This window comes from Podospora bellae-mahoneyi, chromosome 6 (genome assembly GCF_035222275.1).
Source record: "Podospora bellae-mahoneyi strain CBS 112042 chromosome 6, whole genome shotgun sequence".
Lineage (NCBI taxonomy): Eukaryota > Fungi > Ascomycota > Sordariomycetes > Sordariales > Podosporaceae > Podospora > Podospora bellae-mahoneyi.
The window spans coordinates 2,684,741-2,706,134 of NC_085885.1; the positions used below are offsets into that span (position 1 = coordinate 2,684,741).

The following is a 21,394-nucleotide window of genomic DNA, read 5'->3' on the forward strand; positions in this document are numbered from 1 at the left end:
GTGGGATGTCAGTTGGGTCTCGGTCATTGCTAGCGCAAGGAGGCCTTTGTAGTAGACCTTTGGGTCTATTAAACTCCTCGCGCAATGGACCTTGAAGATGTTGGGAAGCATCAAGCCCTAGATGAGATCAGAAAGCCATGACAAGGAAGCTCGGATGGTGAAGGGGAAATGCTTGGAGAGATCCTAGTAGAAGCCAGGACCATATAAGACTACTGTGGGGATAGATGATCCCTCAAGCTTAGACGGCGGACCGTGAAAGCTAAGACTAATTCTTTCGTATACTATAACGCATATTATGATTGCTATCCAATGTATCCAGCCACAGCGTCTCCGCCTAGCATCATAAATTGACAACACACCCAGCCTTCTTCAACTCCGTCATTATCAACCTACCAGCCCCACAATCCCCAGGCATCAGTACTGCAATTTTAGATGAGCGCCACCCTTTGACATTACATACTGTACATGAGGCTGAAATAAGCATACCATTCACCCGTCGTTACCGTCCCATTCAGTTGGACAGGCTGAGCAGACTGAACCTGAGATCCCCACCAATTTCCAGCAAGCGGTCCAGTTACCATTGCTACCACCACGCGGAGGATCACTGGTACTACACCTCCAGCCGTGGTGTTTTGGAGGATGACAAAGACAGCGCCAGCGGCAACGTTGCTGATAAAAAGTTGGGGTGCTGCTGCTTGTGGTCCTGAGGCCTGGGCATAGTAGCGAAGAACATTTTGCTGGTCTAAAGGGGGTGTTCTATCTCGGAAGATGGGTGAAGCATGGTAATGTGTAAATGGATTCTGTGTTGGTGGTGATATCGACCGTGTGTGATTTTGTTGGAGAAGAAAAGAGGGCTTTGAGGAGTTTACTACTTGTGAATATATACGTATTCTCTAGGCCTTCTTGTTGCACGCATTGGAATCGGTGGAGCAACCTTCGATGAGAGAGGTTTCTCTTCAGGAGGGTTGTGGGTGTTGCAAGTTTATCACGGCCAGAAACGGAAAGAGATTAGATGAGACAATACAGAAGACATCTAACAAAAAAAAAAGTCTGTTAATATAGAATTCCATTACCTTCCGCCAAGACTACAAGAGTTGGTGCTTCTCAAAGCATAACTTGATTGGAGGGCGGTAGCATAGACATGATGGTGTTGCTTGTAGGGCTATGTGGGTGGCAGCTCGTGACCTGGAAATTGGACGAAAGAAGGTCAAATCAAATGAACTCCAAACTCGAGTGACTTTGTGTAAAAGTTGGATGCTTGAGATTCGATAAAAGAATAAGATACCTTGTCGAGATAAAGCCAGGATCCTGCCAAACTACCGGGCTGCTTCAAAGCAGAGAAATATCAGGTATGTGCGACTTGGGTGATGAGCGGCAAAAAAGCTTGCTGAACCCGGTCCTCCGCTGTTCCCAAAATGGTGAGGATACGATCTTGAGTTATGATGTTAGACGCTTACCGGAATCCTTGTTGGCCATCGTATGATCAAAGCCACCAAGTCGTCCTCTGCTGCGAGAGAAGAGTTAGCATCAGACCAAGCGAAAAGAAGAAAGGAAAGTTCACCTTGTTTGCCGAGGTCAACATCGGTGTGGTATGCGTTTACCATTCATATAGGCGTGACAGGCTGCTCCGGGCTCCATAAAATTAGCAAGCCAGACGGCCACTGCTCCAATGCCGTAGATCATGTTGTAGACAAAGGTCAACACAACAGCCAAAGCCCAGCTGATCCAGATCAGACTCATGAGGGAAAAGCGCCACGCTGAGTCCCACGATGCGGTGGCGATGGTTTTAAAAATCAAACCAAAACATCTCAGCTGTCATGTCGCTAACGTAGCTCTAGATCCAGGAGCTAAGAATTCGTGTCCAAGTTTTAGGTCAGCAAGCAGAAAAGCGTAGTCGCGAAAATGGAGAGCAAGTATTACCAGCGACGGTTGGAGAGAAGCGTGCAAGGCTGAGAAAACATATGCTGCTTTGATTACCTAGTCGACAAAAAGGCATGAGGTCGCAGAGAAAGAGGACAGCAAACGACAATTGGCTTCTGGAAAGTAGAGCTAGCCTATCACGGCGAGTGAATGCTAGTTTCTGCCTTATTTCCTGTTTTACGTGGCACACGATAGCAATCCAGCGCTTCTCCCTATTGAAACCATCCCTTCTCGTTCCAAGAGGCCTATCTTCTAGATGCCTGATGACTGCTCGCCTGTTTAGATATGAGACTCCTTGTTTGTACCACTTAAGGGGCCATTTGGTCATAGCCAGTGATTCCATCTTGCCATCCCTGCGTCGCTTACCCAATTTGTTGGGCTGTTCGGTATCGATAATCTCAGTACTACCTCCTCTTAATCTAAACCTTTATGGATTTATTTATGGTTTTAAAAGCCTACTATCCAGGCTTATGAGATTATCTGAACAATAGTCTTTTTTTTAGTCCTAGCTTCTATTAGAATTTCTCCCACCATTGCCCATTCACTATCCGAGCAGTCTTGTGCTCGCGGCTGAGACTTGAAGAAGTGATAACTGGGCGGTTGATAGGGTACCCAGATCCTTCTGCAAAGACAGGACACCATGGTTCTTCAAGCCCTGATCACTGGCCCGGACCGCATGCCATACCGCAAAGACAAATGAGTCTGGTAGATACTGGGAAGAGATGAGTGATCCCAGCAGCTAGATCGAAGAAAGGACCCAAAGAGGCGACCAGGACGTAGGATATATTCTTACAAACTTCTGATTTGTCAGAAGAACCCGGAGGATGATGTTGGACAACATAGGGATGATCCTGCAAGAGGTCCAACCATCAACAGCCAACCGCAGCGCTGGTTCAAGATCATGCTGCGTAACCACAACTCGGAATTTTCCAGTCTCACAACAGCCGGGCATGCTCGATTCCTTCATCCATCATACTGACATCTGATTAGCACCAGGGCCAGGCAGTTGGCAATCCCGTCAAACACCAACCCCACCAAGCATCAGCATCGACGTCAACCAAGATCAAGAAACAGATGGATACGCGGGTTTTTGTCTCTGGCGTTATCGTTAGATCGGAAACCAGCCCCTATGAGGAAAAGCTTGATGGCTACTGCACGCCTGTCAACTGGAGATCGACCTGGCATCCCGAGCGGGTAATCTGCACGCCAAGTTGGATAAATGGAGTGCTGTTCCGGATCTGCCAGAGGGACTGACTGTATGAATCGAATCTCCCCAAAATCGAGGGCGTCATCCATTGTGAGACAAAGTTGGTTTGGCGTTGAAAAACGGGTTTGTATCATTGACTCGGGGAGATCCTTTGGGTTGTCTGCGAGACAAGATGATGAAATGAGATGGATTCCCGGGAAAAGTCAACCGCCAACTGAAAGCAGTTGATGGAGTCAGCCCTGGAGAAAGACCTGCCTGTGTTGGCTGAATGCGATGGCGCCCCTCAGGCGGCTCAGCCAACCGCCCGTAGGCGGACGTTCGCCCAGGATTGGAATGCTGGGCTCTTTTTTTTGGTCAACTGATGCGACGTGACAGTGCATTCTTCATGTGAACAAAAAGGCCACCCGCCAAAGAAGTGGCCACTTGCTTCAGGCAGTCAAGCTCCGAAGTTTCCATAGAAAAAACGCTGGGGGCGGGAAAACAGGTATATAGGTCTCGTGCCGTCCCGCTTCTTCTAGATTGCCCGTCTCTTCCATCACAGATTTTGCTGTGCATATTGAAGTTCTGTTCCTCCTAGATTGTACCCCTCTTATACCGATATCACCGATACTCAACGCCGCCATGAATCTCGACAGCTACAAAAAGGTCAACACCTACATGGAGGAGGAGGATCGAGAACAGGGGACCGGCGACAGATTGACGTGGATTGTATGCGGGACGCTCGTGGGCGCATTCCCTTTTGCTGTCTGGATTTGGAGCAAGTGCTGATGAGCGATGGTGAGTGCTTCCTCTCCCCGCTATTCTTCACGGCATCAATGCGCTGACATTCTGTAGCCCAGCAAGCAGTGCTCTAAACATTGAACGATTCTCTATTTTTCGCTAGATACCCATCAACCAGATTGAACGCAGGAGGAGAGGAGGGAAAAAGCTATGGCGCCCAGGGAAGAACGGGAGGACACATCTTCACCCGCAGCGCATTGCGCGGCCAGGCGGCGGCATCGGAAACAGCGGGGGAGTGAGTTTGGATTGGATTTCCAGCGCAACGGATTTGACAAGCCGGAAAAAGGCGGGGCCTGACCCGCAACACGATTTAGTTTGCATGTTTCACCGCCTAATTGGCAGAATTAAGATACCCCACTAAAATTTTCAAGACGGCTCCAAGTCGATCGCATTTCCCAAGCTCTAGCTTTTTGCGCGTTGCTTCAATTTGTGTTCATTTTGTCGCAACAACCCCAACCCCCCCCCCCCCACATCCAAAATGCCCAAACCAACAAAAAAGAACGCCGGCGCGGCGTCCAGTATCAAGGACGCCCGTTTTGCCAATTTCGAGACCGATCCCCGATTCCAATTGCCCTCGAAAAGAAACATCAAGACCAAGCTCGACAAGCGGTTCTCCAAGGTGCTCAACGATGACGAGTTTTTGGCTACGGCCAAGGTGGATCGCTACGGGCGGAAATTAGAGACTGATTCGAAGAAGAAGGCGCTGGAGAGGTTGTATGAGGATGAGGAGGAGTCTGGGGAGGACGAGGAGGTGGTAGATGGGGAGGTGGAGAGGGATGATATTGTTCGTCGCGAGCTGGAGAAGGCTGATAAGAAATATGATCCGGCGAGAGATGGCGGTTTTAGCTCCTCGGAGGAGGATTCGGACTCTGAGTCGGATGGGGAAGATCAGCCGGAGCTGGATGATGGGGAGGAGGAGTCGCGACCTGGGATTCGGTTGAGAAGGGAGAAGGAGGATGTGCCGGAGGGTGAGATCACCAATCGGTTTGCGGTGGTGAATATCGACTGGGATCACATCAAGTCTGTGGATCTGATGGCGCTTTTTAGCAGTTTCGTGCCGCCAGGGGGGAGGATTGAGAGGGTGTCGATCTACCCCAGTGAGTTCGGCAAGGAAAGGATGCAAAGAGAGGAGCTCGAGGGCCCACCACGAGAGATCTTCAAGAACGGCAAGGGCGAGAACAGCGACGATAGCGGTGAGGACTCGGAGGGTTTCAGCGACGAGAATGAGGATGATGATGACGAGGACTCTGACGAAGATTCTGACGAGGAGGTCAAGAGGGAGCTGTTAGCTGAGGGCGACGACAAGGACTTTGATAGCGACAAATTGCGGACATACCAGCTCGACAGGTTACGGTACTACTACGCCGTGGCCGTCTGCTCCGACAAGGGCACAGCGCACAAGATTTACGAGGCCACCGACGGCACCGAATATCTCTCCTCCTCCAACTTCCTCGACCTGCGATTTATCCCCGACGATACCACCTTTGACGACGAGCCAAGAGACGAGTGCACCGCTGTGCCACCGGGATACAAGCCAGTCGACTTCGTCACCGACGCGCTGCAACACTCCAAGGTGAAGCTCACCTGGGATATGCACCCGGAAGAGGTCAACAGGAAAGAACAAATCAAGAAAGCCTTTTCTGGCAGCAAAAACGACATTGCTGAAAATGACCTGCGTGCCTACCTTGCGAGCGACAGCTCTGACGATGGGGAAGACTTTGAAGATGAAGAGGAGGAACCAGAAGCCGCCGCCGATGCTGCTGGAGGCGAGGAAGAAGAAGCCGAAAAGCCCCTCGGCAAAAAGGAACTCGCCCGCCGGAAAATGCGCGCTGCTCTGGGCCTTCCCGAGGAGCCCACGACCACAAAGTCCAAGTCTCCCGCCCCGGCGGGCGCGATGGAAATTACGTTTACGCCTGCCCTGTCAGAGTCGAATAACAAGAAGCCTGTGGAAGAGGAGACCACAATCGAGAAGTACAAGCGCCGCGAGCGCGAGAGGAAGGAAGCCAAGAGGCAAAAGATGCTTGCCAGACGCAACGGTGGTGATCCTGACAGGATGGGCGAATCTGATGTCGAAGAAGTCGCTGCTGCCGGGGACAACGCGGGAGGCGGAGACCTCGGCTTTGACGACCCCTTTTTCACTTCTGAGCCCGTCGAGAAGTCCAAGTCTGCCATCCGCAAGGAGGAGCGGCTCAAGAAACGGGCGGAGAAGGAGAAGGAAGAGAAGGCTAGCAAGGCTGCCAAGGCGCAGCTGGAACTGCTTATGGCTGATGAGAAGGGTGATGCGGACCATCTGGATCACTTTGACATGAGGGAGGTGATCAAAGCGGAGAAGCAAAAGGGCAAGAAGGGGAAGAAGAACAAGGGGAAGAAGGCGACGGACGGGGGGGGGGAGAAGGACGGGTTGCAGGATGGGTTCAAGATGGACGTGGAGGATGAGCGGTTCAAGGCCGTGTTTGAGAGCCATGAGTTTGCTATTGATCCTTCCAATCCGAAGTTCAAGGCCACCGAGGGGATGAAGAAGTTGTTGGAGGAAGGGAGGAAGAAGAGGAAGGCTGGGTATAGGGAGGGAGAGGAGGTGGTGGTGAGGGAGAAGAAGAAGGTGAAGAAGGATGATGGTGATGGTGAGGGGGGGGAGTTGAGTAGTTTGGTGGAGGCGGTGAAGAGGAAGGCGAAGGCGGGGAGGAAGTAATTTGTTTGATACTCTGGAGATATCACAGTGTAATAAAGCCAGCCAGCCCAGTCAAAAAGCAAGTCAAAAGTCCAAAGATTCCCATTTTCAGTTGGTAAACCTGTGCAGTCTACCTTTCAGCCCCAACAACAAGGTGACAAAACCTCGGGTGAGCATCACTGCAAAGTCTTCCCCCGACCACACCCTCAACAGCGGCCTCGTTTCCATGCATCCAAGCAACCACCTCCCATCCCAACTCCCACAATGTCTTTCCCGCAAGGAACATCACCCCAAGAAACACAAACCCAAGCAGCACCATGACCAAAAACTGGAAAACACACCACCAGCTGCTCTGGCAATCCCCATATTGAAGCTTCTCACTCTCCAAATCCAACCCCTGCACTAAACTAGGTGTGATCTCCAGCTCCTCTTCCAACTCGTCGTGGTACCAAGATGTGCATTCTTTCTTGTTATCGCCAGTGGTGAAAGCGCCCAGAACGGATGTCAAGATATTGTGATCGGTTTTAATCTCTGCGGGGGGTTGGTACCTGTGGTGGACTGGGAGGAGTGGCATTTTTGCCGAGAGTGTAGATAAATGCCTGCTTTGGTGGACTGGGCGAGTAGAGGGCATCATCTTCGGGGCTGGGGAGGGACGGGGGAAGAACGTCAGGGAGGGAGGGGCACGAGGTTGGTATTTCTTGTGGGAGCGGGACTTGTGGCTGTTGGTAAAGGAGGGAAAGACGGGGGCGGTGGCTACGGTGGGGGAGGGGGCGAGGTAAGAATCTAGGTCTAGGTGGTCGGAGTAGCAGTCTGAGTCTGAGGAGGAGTCGTTGTCGGGGTTGGTAGGGGAAAGAGAAGGGAAGGTGTGGTAGTTTGGCGAGGGGGTGTACGGGGGGTGGAACTGGGAGTAGGTTGGGGGAAGGGGGAAGAGGTCGGTGTGCCGAGAGATGGCGTCGTCGTTTTCAGTGGTGTTGGGGGCGGCGTGCTTCAGGTTGGCTGGGACGTAGCGGTAGCCGGAGAGGGTGTTGTTAGAAGTCATCGTGTCAGAGGTGTTGTGGACCGAATTGTCAATGCCAATGTCAACGGTGTCCCAGTTGGTGTGGTTGAAGATGGGACTCATGGGTGAACGGGGCATGATGGTGATGTTGAGAAAATCAGACGCCCAGATAGTTGGCTGCGGACGGTGCGTCGAGTCCTCCAATGAATCGACCGTGCTGTGATAGTTGTCCTGGGAGCGCGGGAGGTGACTCCTGACGAACAAGAAACAGAGCCAGGCTGCGGAGCGGACAGCATGGTTTATATCGATCTTGCCAAATGTTTGCAACACAATGCTGGCGCCGTGGTGGACCCTGAAGGATCAAAGTGTATATGTTTGGCGTGGTCGCATCTGGAGAGACGATCAAGTCCGAACAGTGGTATAATTTCTCTCCTGTGGCGAGAATCATTCATAAGATGTTTCCGTCCTGCATTGGCCGTCTCCTGGTCGGGCAGGTCGATTTCCTGGTCGTGGCCCCACGCGGGCCTGGGGTGACCATCCTAGAGGTAATCAAAAGCTGACATGATCGGGATGCCGCTTACGTTGGTCGGAGAGATTGGAATACAGAATTCGTTCGGTCCAGGTGTGCGTTTGTTTGAGACTCAAATGAGAGATAATCTTGCATCGTGACTCGAATAGAGCCACGGACGCCATCGAGTTGTCTTAGTGACAGGTGCCGCTGGTCCATAAATTGGTGGAGATCAACAGGCGCGGGTTTCGGACATGGAAATCATTGGGAATCGGCCGTTTTCATGGGCCTGTCGTGGTGAGGCCATCATTGTGGCCTTCATCCGCACAGGTGAGGGTTCCTTCAGGGGTGACCAGATGGGTCTGGGAGCTTCCATATGCTGTTAAACAACCGGAAAGATAAATCAAGAATAGGACGGTTTCTTTGAAAAGAAAGTTGTAGACCTGGAGATATGGATAGTCTTTGATGTCGGCGTCACATTAATGGCAGTGTGTCAAATGAAGGAGACAACACTGAATGCTCCTTCCCCTCAGCCTACCTATCTCCCTCGTGTATTTCAGCCACCAACCTCAATGAGAATATTCATATATCGTGCAAAACCACCAACAGCACAGTAAGTACCTTCCTAACTCACCAAGCTTACCCACCCACCACAATTGCGACTGAGTTTACCGTGAATAGTGTGATATTCATTCATGGCTTACATGGCCATCCGCAATCCACCTGGGAATATAAGACGACCACTCATCCAGCAATAACGCTTCAAGTCCAGAAACCCAAGACGCATCTCATTTCCACAGGTGTACGCAAGCTGGTTAAGCTGCAGAGGACCCTGAAGTATAATGTGAGACCCTGGCTCCCTCTTCATGTGCTCCGTTCCTAACTCTTCCAGGATCCTATCATATTCGTTCCTCACAACCTCGGCGGACTCATCCTCAAGCGGGTAGGTGGTTCACCCTCCGTAAGCCGGGCCTGTCTCGTGACTGATTCTAGGCACTTTCCCTGATGGAAGCTAGTTTGGACGACAGATATCGCCTGTTCTTACAAAGGGTGACCTGCATAATCTTCTGCGGCTGTTCTCACAGAGGATCTGAGGCAGCATCTTGGGGTCTCTTGGCCTCAAGGCTAATCGCCGTTGCTCTTGCAGACTCGAACTCAAGGCTTCTTTCTGATCTGGAAGTTGATTCAGACATTCTTGATTTGATTCGCGAGAATTTCTTGAAAACGTTGCGTCGCACTCTTTCTCAGGTTCGCATACGTTCTTTCATTGGAAGCCGACCCATGACAGGTGTCAAGGGACTCAGCAGCCAGGTAAATCCCTCCTCAACTCCCCTGGATGCTGCTTTGAGGCCTACCTTAACCTGACTTGGCAGATTGTCGATACCTATTCCTCCAAATTTGGGTGGCCGGAAGAGATATGTGAGACACTAGACGCAGATCACCGTGACATGGTTAGAGAACCTGGCGTGAAAGATATATCGCATGTCTTGCTGGATCTAGCAGATGAGACGAAGCAGTTACCGAAGCACACACATACGTAGCTACTTTGAAACATGGCATTCTCACAATAATGTTGATATTTTTACTGTGTAGCGCATTTGATGACTATCACTGAAGATTTATTCCGGAGTGAAGAAGATCTTTTGCCAAAAAAGCAATGCGAGCATCGGCGAATGGTTCAGTTTCGACTATCAATATATCCTGGATAATGTCTCCCAACGATTCCCCGGCTCGTGCTTCCTGGATTCTAGAGACGGAATCCTTTTTGGCGTGGTCCCGTCGAAATTCCTATGGCGTATTTTGGCTGCATGGCTATCCTGGACAAGGGAAATCAGTGATTGCCAAGTATCTTGTTCAGGAGATCATCCCAAAAAGCCACACTACTCTCGTGCAAGATGGCGAGTCAGTAGGGAAGCCTATAATCGTTTTCTTCTTTTGCTCTTATTCCTCTCCAGGGGCCAGAACAATAATGAGTCTGTTGTGCTCGTTAGTTCATCAGCTTCTTTTCCAGCTCCCTCACACACAGAGATTGCGGACACGATGAGGCAGTGACATACGGCACCACTTTTACCCTTCGAAGAGGCATTACCTCGTGTCTGGGGCGTATTTGTTGATCTGCTCTCTGATACCGCACTACGACATCGCAATCGGGATCCTCGGCATGCTGGAGCGACCAGAAGTGTCTGTATTGTTCTGCGCGCCCTTGATGAGCTGGAGAAGAATGACAGGACCATATTTCTGGAGCGTCTAAGTAAAATGGTCCTACAACATGACACCAAGGTATCGGGAACAATCGTCACCAGCCGTGTCGATGCCCTTGTCACCAAACATATGAGCGCAGTGGGTGCATACTCTTTAAACCTCGATACCGCCAAGGAAAACGAAACCGGCCTCGCTGTCTATGCTACTGGGACTGTATCGGTACACGGCAACGAAAATACATTCTCAAGCGAGCTGTGTCAAATCATCAGTTTAGAGCTGACGAGAAGAGCGAATGGCATGTTTCTCTGGGCCTCACTTGCTTGGGCTTTCTTCACCGATGGGGTTGGTATCTGGACAAAGAAGATTATAGCATAAAGGTTACAAGTCCTCCAACATCTACTACCTGGCATGGAGTCGCTCTATCAACGGATTCTACACGAAGTGGGCCTCAGATATCGAAACGATTTGCTGCATTCGCTGCACCTGATTGTTTCTGCGGCAAAACCGCTAACCGTCGACGACCTTTCGATTGCGCTCGCTTCAAGAGAACGGCGAGATGGACTACGCGACGACATTGATCCTCGACTCAACGTGTAAGCCTTTTTCCGAACCGCGTGTCCTCATCTCATCAAGATTGGTAAGACGGGAATAGTAACCCTGGTTCACTTGTCATGCAAGGACTACCTCATTGGAGCTCCTATGATGAACAACAAGCCAAACAATTCCCATATCGACGCGGTTACTGCCAATCTTGAGATGGGTCTTGATTGTCTCTCATATCTCGCACTTGACGGATTTGCAGCCCATGACCTTGGAATTGCGTGTGAGCAGCACAAGTTTCTCTCGTACGCCTACGAATACTGGTTTCACCATCTTGAGGGCCGCAACGATCTAGCAGAAGACACTTGGCACTACCTTTCACGGCTTTTCGATCTGTCAACAAAACGTGTGAGGTGGTATGATATTAGTGAGCTCGTTCTTCGTCTGTGGCACCATAACTTGTATCGCCTGTTCGAATCAGGGGTCAAACCACCTTTTCAGCTGGATCTTAACATTACCGACACTTACGGCGATCACTTCATACATGTTGTCGTTACCGACATGCGCAAGTTGCCACTTGAGACTATGCGCTTTCTGACCAGCCTAGGCCTAGACATCAACGGCAGAACTCGGTTCAGACAGGCTCTATTACACAGGTGCATTCGAGGGTGGTAAGGTGAACAAGACCTCGCCATCCTCCGGGAAGAAAGCGGCGAGACTCAGAAAGAGACCACCGAACCATTTGCATCAGAGAAAGCACTTTACGAGATCCTTTCCTTTCCTGGGGTTGACCCAGACGTGGTTGACGTGTGGGGCAGACACCGCTGAGTTTTGCCCTCCATGCGGTATTAGACAAGGTGGTGTCAGTTCTTCTGGGCTGGCCAGACTTGATTTCAGCAACGACTTGCCAGCATCACACAGGGGAATACAGGAAGGACTCTTTCCCGTGGTGGAAGCCCTCCCCAAATCAAGGTACCTCTACTCAAAAAAAGACAGTACAGGGAGAAACAGTCCTCCATGTTACCGCGCGCAAAGGCCATTTCGAAGTCCTTAAGCTTCTAGCAGCCAAATGTCCACCCCATGTCCTAAATGCAAAAGACAACCAGGGATGGACGATTGCGCATCGAGCCATCACCTCTAGCAACGACGACATTTTTATGTGTAGCTGGCTGAGCACCTCTTGATTGTCCTTAGTCTCCGGGATAAACACGGCCTCCGACTCGTTGCCTTTGCTTCTGCATATGGGACTTTGACCATGCTGAAGGGGATACTCTACCAGCGGCCTCAGGACCTGACACATGTGGACTCGTTCGGGAATACTCTCATCCAAATGGCAGCCTTGGTAGTGAGCATCGAGGACTTTACATATCTCACTGAACTTTCCCGGGATGGGCATATACGTCTTATAGAAGCCAACAGTTGGGGTAGAACAGGGATTGATCTCGCAACAACTGACGAGATGCGGGCTTACCTGTTCGAACTTGGTTTCAGCCATTCACCCAGATATTTGGCGTTTCAAAGGCAGCTAGCAGAGGAAAACTAACAGCTTTGGAGGTTGAAGCTTGCCGATATTCTGCAAGAGAGCTATAACGATGAACGGGTTTTGCTGTGGACGGACATCAGGGAAAGATAGAAGAAGGAACAGGAGAATAGGGAGCAAGAGAGAAGGGCACAAGAGATCAGGGAACAAGAGAGCTTGGAACCCGAGAGAGACGCAAGGATAAGAAGTGGAAGACAGACAACCATTGAGGTGCACACGGCGACATTTCAAACCATTTTTCTAAGAGAGTTATCAATTCCTTACTCCATACTACGGTACATACCTATCTGAGCTTTTGCAGATATATCTACTTTTCTTCTAGCGCAGTTTAACTCTGAATTGCTCCAGAAATCTCGTTTAAGAAAAAAAAACGCATGCACGGGTCATCGAGTCTTTCGTTCCAGGCCACAGCGAAGCTGGGAGGAAGGTCTTATCGGATGGTTCTTGGCCGTTTGTAGAAAGCAAGGCGGCCGTTCTGTTTCTAGTCGCAAAGAAACAAAACAAGTAGACGGTATCAATACTCCAAAGCAGCTTCTGACCCATCGACATGCATCGGCACGTTGTCTATCAGCTTCTGTACTGCCCCATTCCCCAACTTGGCCGTGATACTGTCCCTGATGCGTGCCTGGACTTGCTCGTAGTGCCGTCTGGGAATAAAAACAGCATCGCCAGCGGTGAGCAGCTTGAGCACGACCTGCAGCGAATGGTCACGCGTGGTGGTCCAGTCCCCAGACACAATCTGGTTGCGCAGATCAAGAAGCCCGCGGTAGAGACGAGTCTCGGCACTCTGCTTATCTGTTACGTAGCTGTACTTCTCGCCAATATCCTGTTGGAGCTTCTCCAGAGCGATCTGAAGGCTGTAGATAGCAGCGCTGAGGTTCCGCACAGTCATGGCAAGCTGGTAATAAGCCCTGCTCATGCTTTGTGCCCGCTCTTGCTCCCTCCGGTTGTCGGCGAGGGCGGTGTGGGCGAGCTTGAGGCGGTGCCTAGCATTTCGCATGACAGCGCGGTCAAAAAAGTTGGCAATCACATTTCCAACGTTCTGTGGGCAGATTATCGGTTAGCACACGCTTCGGACATTTCTAGATGAGGGTCATAACTCACGCCCAACGCGTTTTGAGCATTCCGATAGTGATCTGCAAGAGCCTTTTCACGACTACGCCTTTCGTCAACTAGGCGATCCTGTCGAGCCTTTTGATCAAAAACCTGTGGAACAAAGCTGTTTAGTTCCGAGATCTTGGCCTTGAGGTTGTCGAGAAAGCACCCGACGCTGTCTTTCAGCTCCATGCAATCTCCTGCCTCGACACCAAGCTCCCACATGTTTTCCTCTGATACCTGACTGAGGTTCGAGAACTTGGCAGCTGTGGAGTCCAGTGTTTCCACAATGGTGCTGCTTTGGCGAGATAGCGTCTTGTCTCCTCTCTCGATGAGCAGCAGAGAGTGGACCACCACCTCGAGCGATCCGCAGGCGACTTTGGCTCTGTCTTCAGTCCGCCGGACAGCTTTTGCCTCGAGTGAACTTATAGCCTCAGTCTTCTCTTCAAAAGCCTTGATATATCGGTGCGTCTCAGGCAACAGGAAGGCACTGTGCTTGTTCCGAAGTCGGTCTATTCTGGTCAGGAGATTATTGATTCAAGCTCGATTGTTGCAGGACTTGCCGATTTTCTTCAGCGGATCTTTAATCCAATCACAATCATCCCTCCATCTTTCCTCGAAAGCGTTATCCATTGTGCTTGCTCTACAGGGTAGGCGGTGGGATATTCACTCGGTGGAACTTACCTGGTATCGACTGCAGGCCTAATCCTGAGTCTCATCTTTCCTCTCGCCTTCAAGAACCCTGCATTAGGTCGGTTGGGTTGGGCTGGGTTGGGCACTGATGATCAACCCCGGCCAAGAAAGTCGTTTGGTACGTGTGGTCCAATCAAGGCAACTTCACAACTCGATACAACAACGCTAAAATGACCAGTAAGAGCCAGCCAGCTTTCCAAGGTGACAAATGAGAACGTGACCGTGTGAGGTAACTGGCACTTACGGGTCAGGGCTTTCCGGGATCGAGAGGCGGTCGTGTATAGGGGCGGGTTCGAACATCAACTCAACTGTCTTCATTTCAGGAATAGGTACCTTTGATTAAATCCCCCACATCATCCTTTATGATTCCAAAACAGCACAGCCGCTTTTTTCAGACTCTACATCTTTTTGTTCACCCCGTTTGGCTTCACTATGGCACAGTCAGCTCTCCTAGAGGTCCGGCAGATCCAAAATGACAAGCTCACGTCTGAGTATAGAGGCAAGCTCTCCAATCAGTTCGTCGATGAGTTGAAATGCTCTACGCTCTTTCAAGCCGATTGGTCCGAGCTCATCAGCGCCGCTCCCACTGCGCTCTCGTTGATGGGTTCTCTTTGGGTCGCAGCAGCAGACCCCATGGCCGAGAAGATTTCCATGGCCAAGTGCATGCCCACAGATGGTTTCCGATATATGACGAAGCGGGCTGAGCCAACGCTCAGATCATGCCTGGTTGATGGTATTCAGACTCTGCCCCCCAAATTACGGAGATTGTACATTGCTAACCGCATGCAGTCTGCAACAACGGTGGACGAGCGGCCTTCACCAAAGCAGGTGCCAATATGGACGCACTGGAGATAAACAGCAGGCGTATCTGCGAGGAGCGGGTGAGTCGGTAGAATGATCTCGACGCTTGTCATCGGTGCTCATGATGACTACCTAGATTCCTATGGTGTTCAAGCGTCTTGGGCCCTGCACCAAGGGGGAAGAGGAGCTGGAGGACTTCCGCGATGCGCTTGACGCTTTCAACAAGGACGCAAAGCGATGCGCCGCTCTCGCCACCGAAACTCGCGAGGCATTCACAAAATGGGGCCTGATGGTCGGCGAGCTGAATGCCTGCACTGAAGCGGAATCCGGGAGAGCGTCGATTCAGAAGGACGCCATCAAGATTGACGAAGACGTGGCCAGGGTTCGGGCTCAATTCGAACGAATACAAGAGAAAACGGCGGTGGAGGAAGTAAAAGCGGCCGAAGTGGCTCTCAAGCGAGCCGAGAAACGTCTCGACACAGCTATCGACAAAATTCCCGGGCCGCTGGAGAACCTTGTGACAGGTATTGTAAATGGGTACGTCTCGGCGATCCCCACCATCGTCTCTGCCGCTATTCCGGCCATTATGGCCAGCGTGAGTCCGGTGGGTGCAATGACTTCGGCAATCTCCTCGGTGAAGCAAGGCGTCGGCGTTGTGTTTCCTGGCGGCCACGCGGGCGCAGTCCCAGAATCAGCAATCACAGCCCCCGCAGTGCTAAGAGACCCCTCATACGCGGCAGCAATCGCGATTCGCGACTTGGTCAATCACTACTATGAGTATCTTGGTGGCGATACTGGCGAATTTGATCAGTCGAAGTTTGTCGAGCATGAAGAGGCTGGGGCTCAGGGGATTCCCCAAGGAGTGTCATACTTTCTTGGGACCCTGGAAGGGCAGCAAGCCCAGCTGGAGTCCACAAATACTGCTGCCAACAAAAAAATGCAGGCTGTGTTCAGCACACTCATCAAAGTTGGTCGAATATGCCCAGGTCTTGCAGTTGAAACGCATCGTGCACTGACATTCCACAGGTGACCAAGGACATTCGGACGCACTTGAGGGAAGGCGAGAATGGCATGTCTGATGCAAGGTTACCGGCTGACAGCCTGCGGAAATGGAAGAAGAGCGTCAAGAAAGCCCAGCAGGATGTCCTCCGCCTGAGCGTGGCTGGAAACACAGCTAGCTCTACCAATGTGCCGAATCCCTTTGCAAACATCAAAGTCAACCCAGCGGACACCTCAGCCCGTAAGACTTTTCTATCCGTACTCGCAATGCGTCCCATCCTGACCCAAAATCACAGAGACTGCCCAGCTCAACTCAGCCATGCAAGCAGTCCAGCTGGCTCAGTCAGCGGCCGACGCCAAGCAAGACGCATACGACAGTGCCCTGATAAAACAAGCCAGAACCGCAGCAATGATGGTTGAGATCCAGCAAAAGCTCACTCGACTCCAGGCGCAGGGCCGAACACTCGAGGAGATCAAGTCGGTTCTCCGCAGCTGTATCTCAATCCTGGTCGACCTCACGGTGCAGATTGCCAAGATCGAACAGTTCTTCACCATGCTGAGCACGGTCATTGACGAGATCATCCTGGTGCGCGCTGCCGAGTTCACGACCGAGATGGGCAAGGCCGGCCGGCGTGCCAAGGTCAACGGGCGGCTCAAGGTCGATGATCTATCAAAGCAGACCATCTACGCCGCGACGCTACAGCTCAAGGGCTACTTCTCAGTCTTGCAAGACATCAGCTCCATGTACAACCGAGTTGACAAGCCCCATGTACGCGATGGTCTGGACCTTTGCAGCGAGCTGTCCAAGGGCGCGGCTCTTGGAAATGGCACAATGGAGATGCAAGATCGGTTGACCAGATACATGGAGGGGTCCGGTGCGGCCGTCGCCAGGATTCTGAAGGACAAACAGGAAGAGCTCACTCGTGGTCTTCGCAGGCGCATCGATCAGGCGGCAAAGACAGCGCTCGAAATTGAGACGGCCATTTCCTCCCATGGGCTTGTTGTGGATCAGGAAGCGAAGCATGCCATCCAGGCTGGTGCTGAGACGGCCAAAGAGGATGCGAAGAAGCAAATAGAGGCAGCCATGTGGGCGGGCGAGAGAGACAGCTCAGAAGAAATTGACGGAAATGACTGGTGATGGAAACAGCGTGAAGACATTTATGAATCGTACCTTACTGAAAAGTTCCATATCAAACTCGCTCGTGTCAGAGAGCTGGGAAGGAGGCCTCTGTGGGTAACTAGCAAGTCTTGGCCATGTTTAAATTGAATGAGTGGTGGCCGCCGGCAGAGGTGTGTTCCCATGGGAGGGTGTAGCGGTAAACCAGCACAGACTACCTAGTCAAAAGTTGGGCTTGCATGTCACAGAGGTCCACGTGGTGTCATCGCTAATCACAGGCCGCCAGTGGGGAGAATATGGGCCTCGGCATTTGGGTATCAATGGGACATGATTGGATTTGTTCTGTTACGTGCCCTGGCACTGGAACTCTGTCAAGGTCCCAATCTTCCTTCTTTTACCTTGGCTGCCTCTAGGCTGTACCCTATTTCTCCTCGACATTCTCGTCATGTCCGAACCCGAGCAAGACTACCTCCTCCCTGACGAATGGAACGGCCGCGTGGTCTACCTCTTCAGCGAATCCACAGGCAATGTCCTTGATCTCCATGGCGGTCTGTCCCCGCCCCAATCGCCTGAACAGCCCTTCAGGAACTGACATGTTACCTCAAAGGGCAATCTCACAACGGAAACAAAGTCCAAGGGTGGCAATACCTAGGTAGCAAGGCGCAGCAATGGCGATTGCAAAAAGTCGATTCAGGGCCTTTCGGGGCTTGGGTTCTTCACAATGTTGCGTCTGGGAGTATGTTACGTTCACCTCAGTACCTGGATTGGTGTTAAGGTTGCTAACGGCTGTCTCTTGAAGCTGTACTGGACCTCGACGGTGGTAGCCCAGATGACTGCACCAAAATAATGGGGTGGAAGTATTATGCTGGAAACGGAAATCAGGAATGGTTGATCATTACCAAGAAGTATAACGACGGGTCACAGTGCATGTGAGTGACGGTTGAGAATTTCGGTGTGAGTTCGACTGACTGACAGAGGGAAAGACTCCAGAACAGGAATTCTTTCACTGTGGCTGACATGTCGGAAGGAAAGCGGGATAATGGGTATGTCTTCAGTTAGTTTTCCAGTGATGGATCTGTTTTGACAAAGAAAAATTGCAGAAACCCTGTTATTGGCTATCAGAGAGAGGCTTGGAATAAGAATCAGTTGTGGAGGATGAAGATTGCGTAGAACGCCGCGGGGTGTGACATACCTACAAGGGAAACGCGTGGACGAGAATACGCCATCAATGGCCAAGAAGCCGCCGGAAGAAAGAGCAGGGAAGAAGAGGACGACAGGCATATGCTGAAAGGGAAACAGGCAGGCTCACTTCTTGAGTCATTGCCCCAGAGCAATTCTCCATCACATCATGGTCTAGCTTTTACTGATCATCTCTAGAACCTTTCATCCCTGAACCCCCCTCCCCAACTCACATTCCCCAATCCCTCAAAATCCTGCAAACCAGCGCAGTAGTCCACCCCCTACTGCCAATCCTCTGCTTCTGCACTCGTCCATAAGAACAAAAATCCCCCGCCGGCCACCCCCCATCCCCCTCCTGCATCCCCAACAAACTCTCCAAATCCCTCTGCACAAACCCCCTCCCCAGCCCCAAAAGCTGCCAAGCCCTCACCCTCATCGCCAAAGCAAGCGCATTCATAGGCACATTCAACCTCTCCCTCAACGCAGCTTCCAGCTCCCCCTTCAACTCCCCACAGAACCTCGGCGAGGAGTCCCTGCACTCATCACACAACATGGCCAGGTAGTACAAGAAAGTCTCTGGGTGGGGGTAGAACCTATTCCCATAAACATTCGCCCGGTACCGAAGGCAATCCGCCACCAATTTTTTGGAGGGTTCGATCCTCTCGTCGGTGACGTCAAGACTGGGGAGGTCAGGGATTTGGCCTGATGAGAAGAATTTGTTCAGACAGCGGAGGACAGAGACGCAGACTTCTGGGCTTACGCGGCCGTGGCGGTCGGGGGAGAAGTACGTCTCGAAGTGACCGTCCTTGTTGCGAATGGCGAACATCGCTTCTGCGATTAGAGATGGGGGCGAGAGGAGGTGGTAGTTGGGGTGGGAAGGGGTGATGGTGAGGTAGGCGATGGAGGTGGTTTCAATGTCAGGAGGGAAGGTGGTTGTTGTTAGGATGGGGGAGGAGTGGGTGAAGTAATTCCAGAGGGTGGGTTTGACTTCGAGTTGGTGCAAAGAAGGGTTAGGCGAGGATGGAGGGGATGTGGATGAGGATGGGGGCGAAGGGGCGGGTGAGGGCGAGCAGGAAGCATCGGATATGGGGGTGGGGCTTGTGGTGTCCATCATGTCTGCCTCTTCTTGGCCCCTGGTAATAATACCATCTGGCCAGGTAAGGTACACAATGTCCTCCATGCCGGTCAGTCCCCAGATCATGAGCTGGGCAAAGTTGTCTTTCAAGACGATATCGTCCTTTCCCGGCATCGAGATGACAGAGTCAAGCTTGCCAGCGTGCATGTGCAGGAAACGCTCAGCACGGAGAGAGGCGTCGTCCAGGAGTAGGTTCCTGACAATGTTGAAAGCTCGGGTTCTCTGGTCTGGGTCTACAATCTCTCCACGTAAACCCAACAGTCGTCCAGCACAGATGTTCTCGGACTTGTCATCCAGGTACAAGGTGGTGGATGGGTTACAGCCCGTCTCTTGAATGACATGGCGATAGAAGGAAAGATCTGGCTTTCGCATGCCGGCGTCGAAGGAGGTGAATATCCTGTCAAAGACGGGCCATGGGAAGGAAGGAAGCGCTTGGACGATGTCCATGTGTTCCTTGGCGATGTTGGACATGGCGTAGATTTTGAGCGGGCGGGCTCCCTGTGCCTTGGCTGCGGCAAGCTCATGGATCAAAGCCAATGCTTCCTTGTTGACTCGCAAGGTTGACTGGGCTTGGTGTAGAGCTAGCTGAACAAGTGACGGGTCGTTACCAAGATCCATCCCAAGTTTCTAGAGAATAACAAGTTGGTAAGAACAGGTCAAAGGGCTGAAAGGGGGGCATGTACCGTGTACGCCTCATCAGTCGACATGCTGCCTTTCTCCAAGTCATGCCAGGTCGCGGTGTGCATCATAAGGTGGATCATCTTCCGAGGAAGGGCAGTAACAGCTGAAGAGTCCCAGTCGAAGAGGACATCGCCAATGTCGAAGATGACAGTGTCGTAGGTGTTGGGTGCCATCTTCATCTCCAGCGGTGATTAGAAAGGTTAAGGAAAGAGTATGGAAAGCTCAAGACAGGCGTCTCTTCAAGTAGGTCAAGGGGAGTGTTTAAAAGCGGAAAAGATGCAAGCAGACTGGCGGAATCCGAACTTGGCGGAATCCTAACCCCTGGGATGGCAAGCTAGGACATATCTGAACACACATAAGTACTCGTTGTGCCTACCAGACCGATTGACGACTAGAGGCTATGCTCTACACCGCCATGCCAGTCAATCATGTAGGTCCAGCGATCGTGGGCAGGTATCTTCCATCATGATGACCGAAAATTCGAGTCCGAGCTGTCTTGATCCAGGATGCGATACAAAGTTGGCATTGCACTGGTGACACGGCAGAGACAATCCGACCCGTCGGTCTGGTATAAGACTGGCAACATCGGCCGGAGCCTCCGGTCCGGAGGGTGGGAATGGCTACACTGGCTGAGCCTAGGCAATGATAAAGGGTTTAGCTTGATATCCTGTGGGCGTCAAATCAGACAATGCTAGGTAGGTAGGTACCTGGTCTAAAAGTCAACGCTGTGGGATGCCAATGCTACCACAAAGACCTAGTGCCGATGAACCATGCATGTAGGCTAGGCTTGCTTGCGATGGTGTAGTAAGATAGCACAAGAAAAGTCCGAGGAAGCAAACTAGATAGGAGAACGAAACATGCTGAGCTTCCGCATATATTGGCATTTTCACTGTTACACGGACCCAACGGGCTGACAGGGCGCATGCCAAGGGCTCGTCGCAACCTACCATCCATGATATATACACCTGAGACTGCGTGGTCCTGCTTGCTCAAAAAAGCAAAACTCTCAAGCCAGGTAAGATGATCTGATGGTGCTGACGCGTCAGCCGGGATTTCATGGACAAGTAGGAAGAAGAAATATCTCAGATGTCGAAGGTGGTTGGCGATAACACAGCAGTTGCATGGCTGTATGAAAAGTACCTACATCTTATGTACCCAAGGTCACGGTGAAACAAGCAGATTGCCACTACTAAGTCTGGTGTGATTAGGAAGGCACAAGTGGAGAAAATAAGCGACGTCATGGCCACATTTGTGGCAGAAAAGAGAAAATATTGAGAAAGCAGGAACCCCTTGTTACAACCTGCTAAGACATGTCAGCGTTGTGAGCACGTG

The 21,394-nt window shown here is 51.5% G+C and overlaps 8 protein-coding genes across 8 annotated transcripts; 5 read left to right on the forward strand and 3 right to left on the reverse strand.

Annotated features, from left to right (window-relative positions):
- Positions 1–3,748: 3,748 nt before the first annotated feature.
- On the forward strand, positions 3,749–3,981 carry QC761_606760 (uncharacterized protein; the record flags this gene model as incomplete). Its single annotated transcript, XM_062881114.1, has 3 exons — positions 3,749–3,835; positions 3,886–3,904; positions 3,962–3,981. The coding sequence occupies 3 exons, from the start codon at positions 3,749–3,751 to the stop codon at positions 3,979–3,981; spliced, it is 126 nt and encodes a 41-aa protein (XP_062729770.1).
- Positions 3,982–4,385: 404 nt separating this feature from the next.
- On the forward strand, positions 4,386–6,596 carry ESF1 (pre-rRNA-processing protein esf1; the record flags this gene model as incomplete). Its single annotated transcript, XM_062881115.1, has 1 exon — positions 4,386–6,596. One exon carries the CDS (start codon positions 4,386–4,388, stop codon positions 6,594–6,596), a length of 2,211 nt encoding a protein of 736 aa, XP_062729771.1.
- A 109-nt stretch (positions 6,597–6,705) lies between these two features.
- Positions 6,706–7,710, reverse strand: QC761_0095640 (uncharacterized protein; the record flags this gene model as incomplete). Its single annotated transcript, XM_062873020.1, has 1 exon — positions 6,706–7,710. One exon carries the CDS (start codon positions 7,708–7,710, stop codon positions 6,706–6,708), a length of 1,005 nt encoding a protein of 334 aa, XP_062729772.1.
- A 3,128-nt stretch (positions 7,711–10,838) lies between these two features.
- On the forward strand, positions 10,839–11,497 carry QC761_606780 (uncharacterized protein; the record flags this gene model as incomplete). The annotated part of the gene is made up of 2 exons (XM_062881116.1): positions 10,839–10,875; positions 10,935–11,497. The coding sequence occupies 2 exons, from the start codon at positions 10,839–10,841 to the stop codon at positions 11,495–11,497; spliced, it is 600 nt and encodes a 199-aa protein (XP_062729773.1).
- A 1,109-nt stretch (positions 11,498–12,606) lies between these two features.
- QC761_606790 (uncharacterized protein) lies at positions 12,607–14,090 on the reverse strand (the record flags this gene model as incomplete). Its single annotated transcript, XM_062881117.1, has 3 exons — positions 12,607–13,404; positions 13,467–13,969; positions 14,021–14,090. The coding sequence occupies 3 exons, from the start codon at positions 14,088–14,090 to the stop codon at positions 12,877–12,879; spliced, it is 1,101 nt and encodes a 366-aa protein (XP_062729774.1). The 3' UTR covers positions 12,607–12,876.
- Positions 14,091–14,471: 381 nt separating this feature from the next.
- QC761_606800 (uncharacterized protein) lies at positions 14,472–17,088 on the forward strand (the record flags this gene model as incomplete). The annotated part of the gene is made up of 5 exons (XM_062881118.1): positions 14,472–14,883; positions 14,940–15,031; positions 15,088–15,918; positions 15,978–16,191; positions 16,247–17,088. Exons 1-5 carry the CDS (start codon positions 14,583–14,585, stop codon positions 17,086–17,088), a joined length of 2,280 nt encoding a protein of 759 aa, XP_062729775.1. The 5' UTR covers positions 14,472–14,582.
- Positions 17,089–17,512: 424 nt separating this feature from the next.
- Positions 17,513–18,237, forward strand: QC761_606805 (uncharacterized protein; the record flags this gene model as incomplete). Its single annotated transcript, XM_062881119.1, has 5 exons — positions 17,513–17,615; positions 17,675–17,803; positions 17,867–17,996; positions 18,051–18,110; positions 18,168–18,237. 5 exons carry the CDS (start codon positions 17,513–17,515, stop codon positions 18,235–18,237), a joined length of 492 nt encoding a protein of 163 aa, XP_062729776.1.
- Positions 18,238–18,475: 238 nt separating this feature from the next.
- Positions 18,476–19,999, reverse strand: QC761_606810 (uncharacterized protein; the record flags this gene model as incomplete). Its single annotated transcript, XM_062881120.1, has 1 exon — positions 18,476–19,999. One exon carries the CDS (start codon positions 19,997–19,999, stop codon positions 18,476–18,478), a length of 1,524 nt encoding a protein of 507 aa, XP_062729777.1.
- Positions 20,000–21,394: the final 1,395 nt, after the last annotated feature.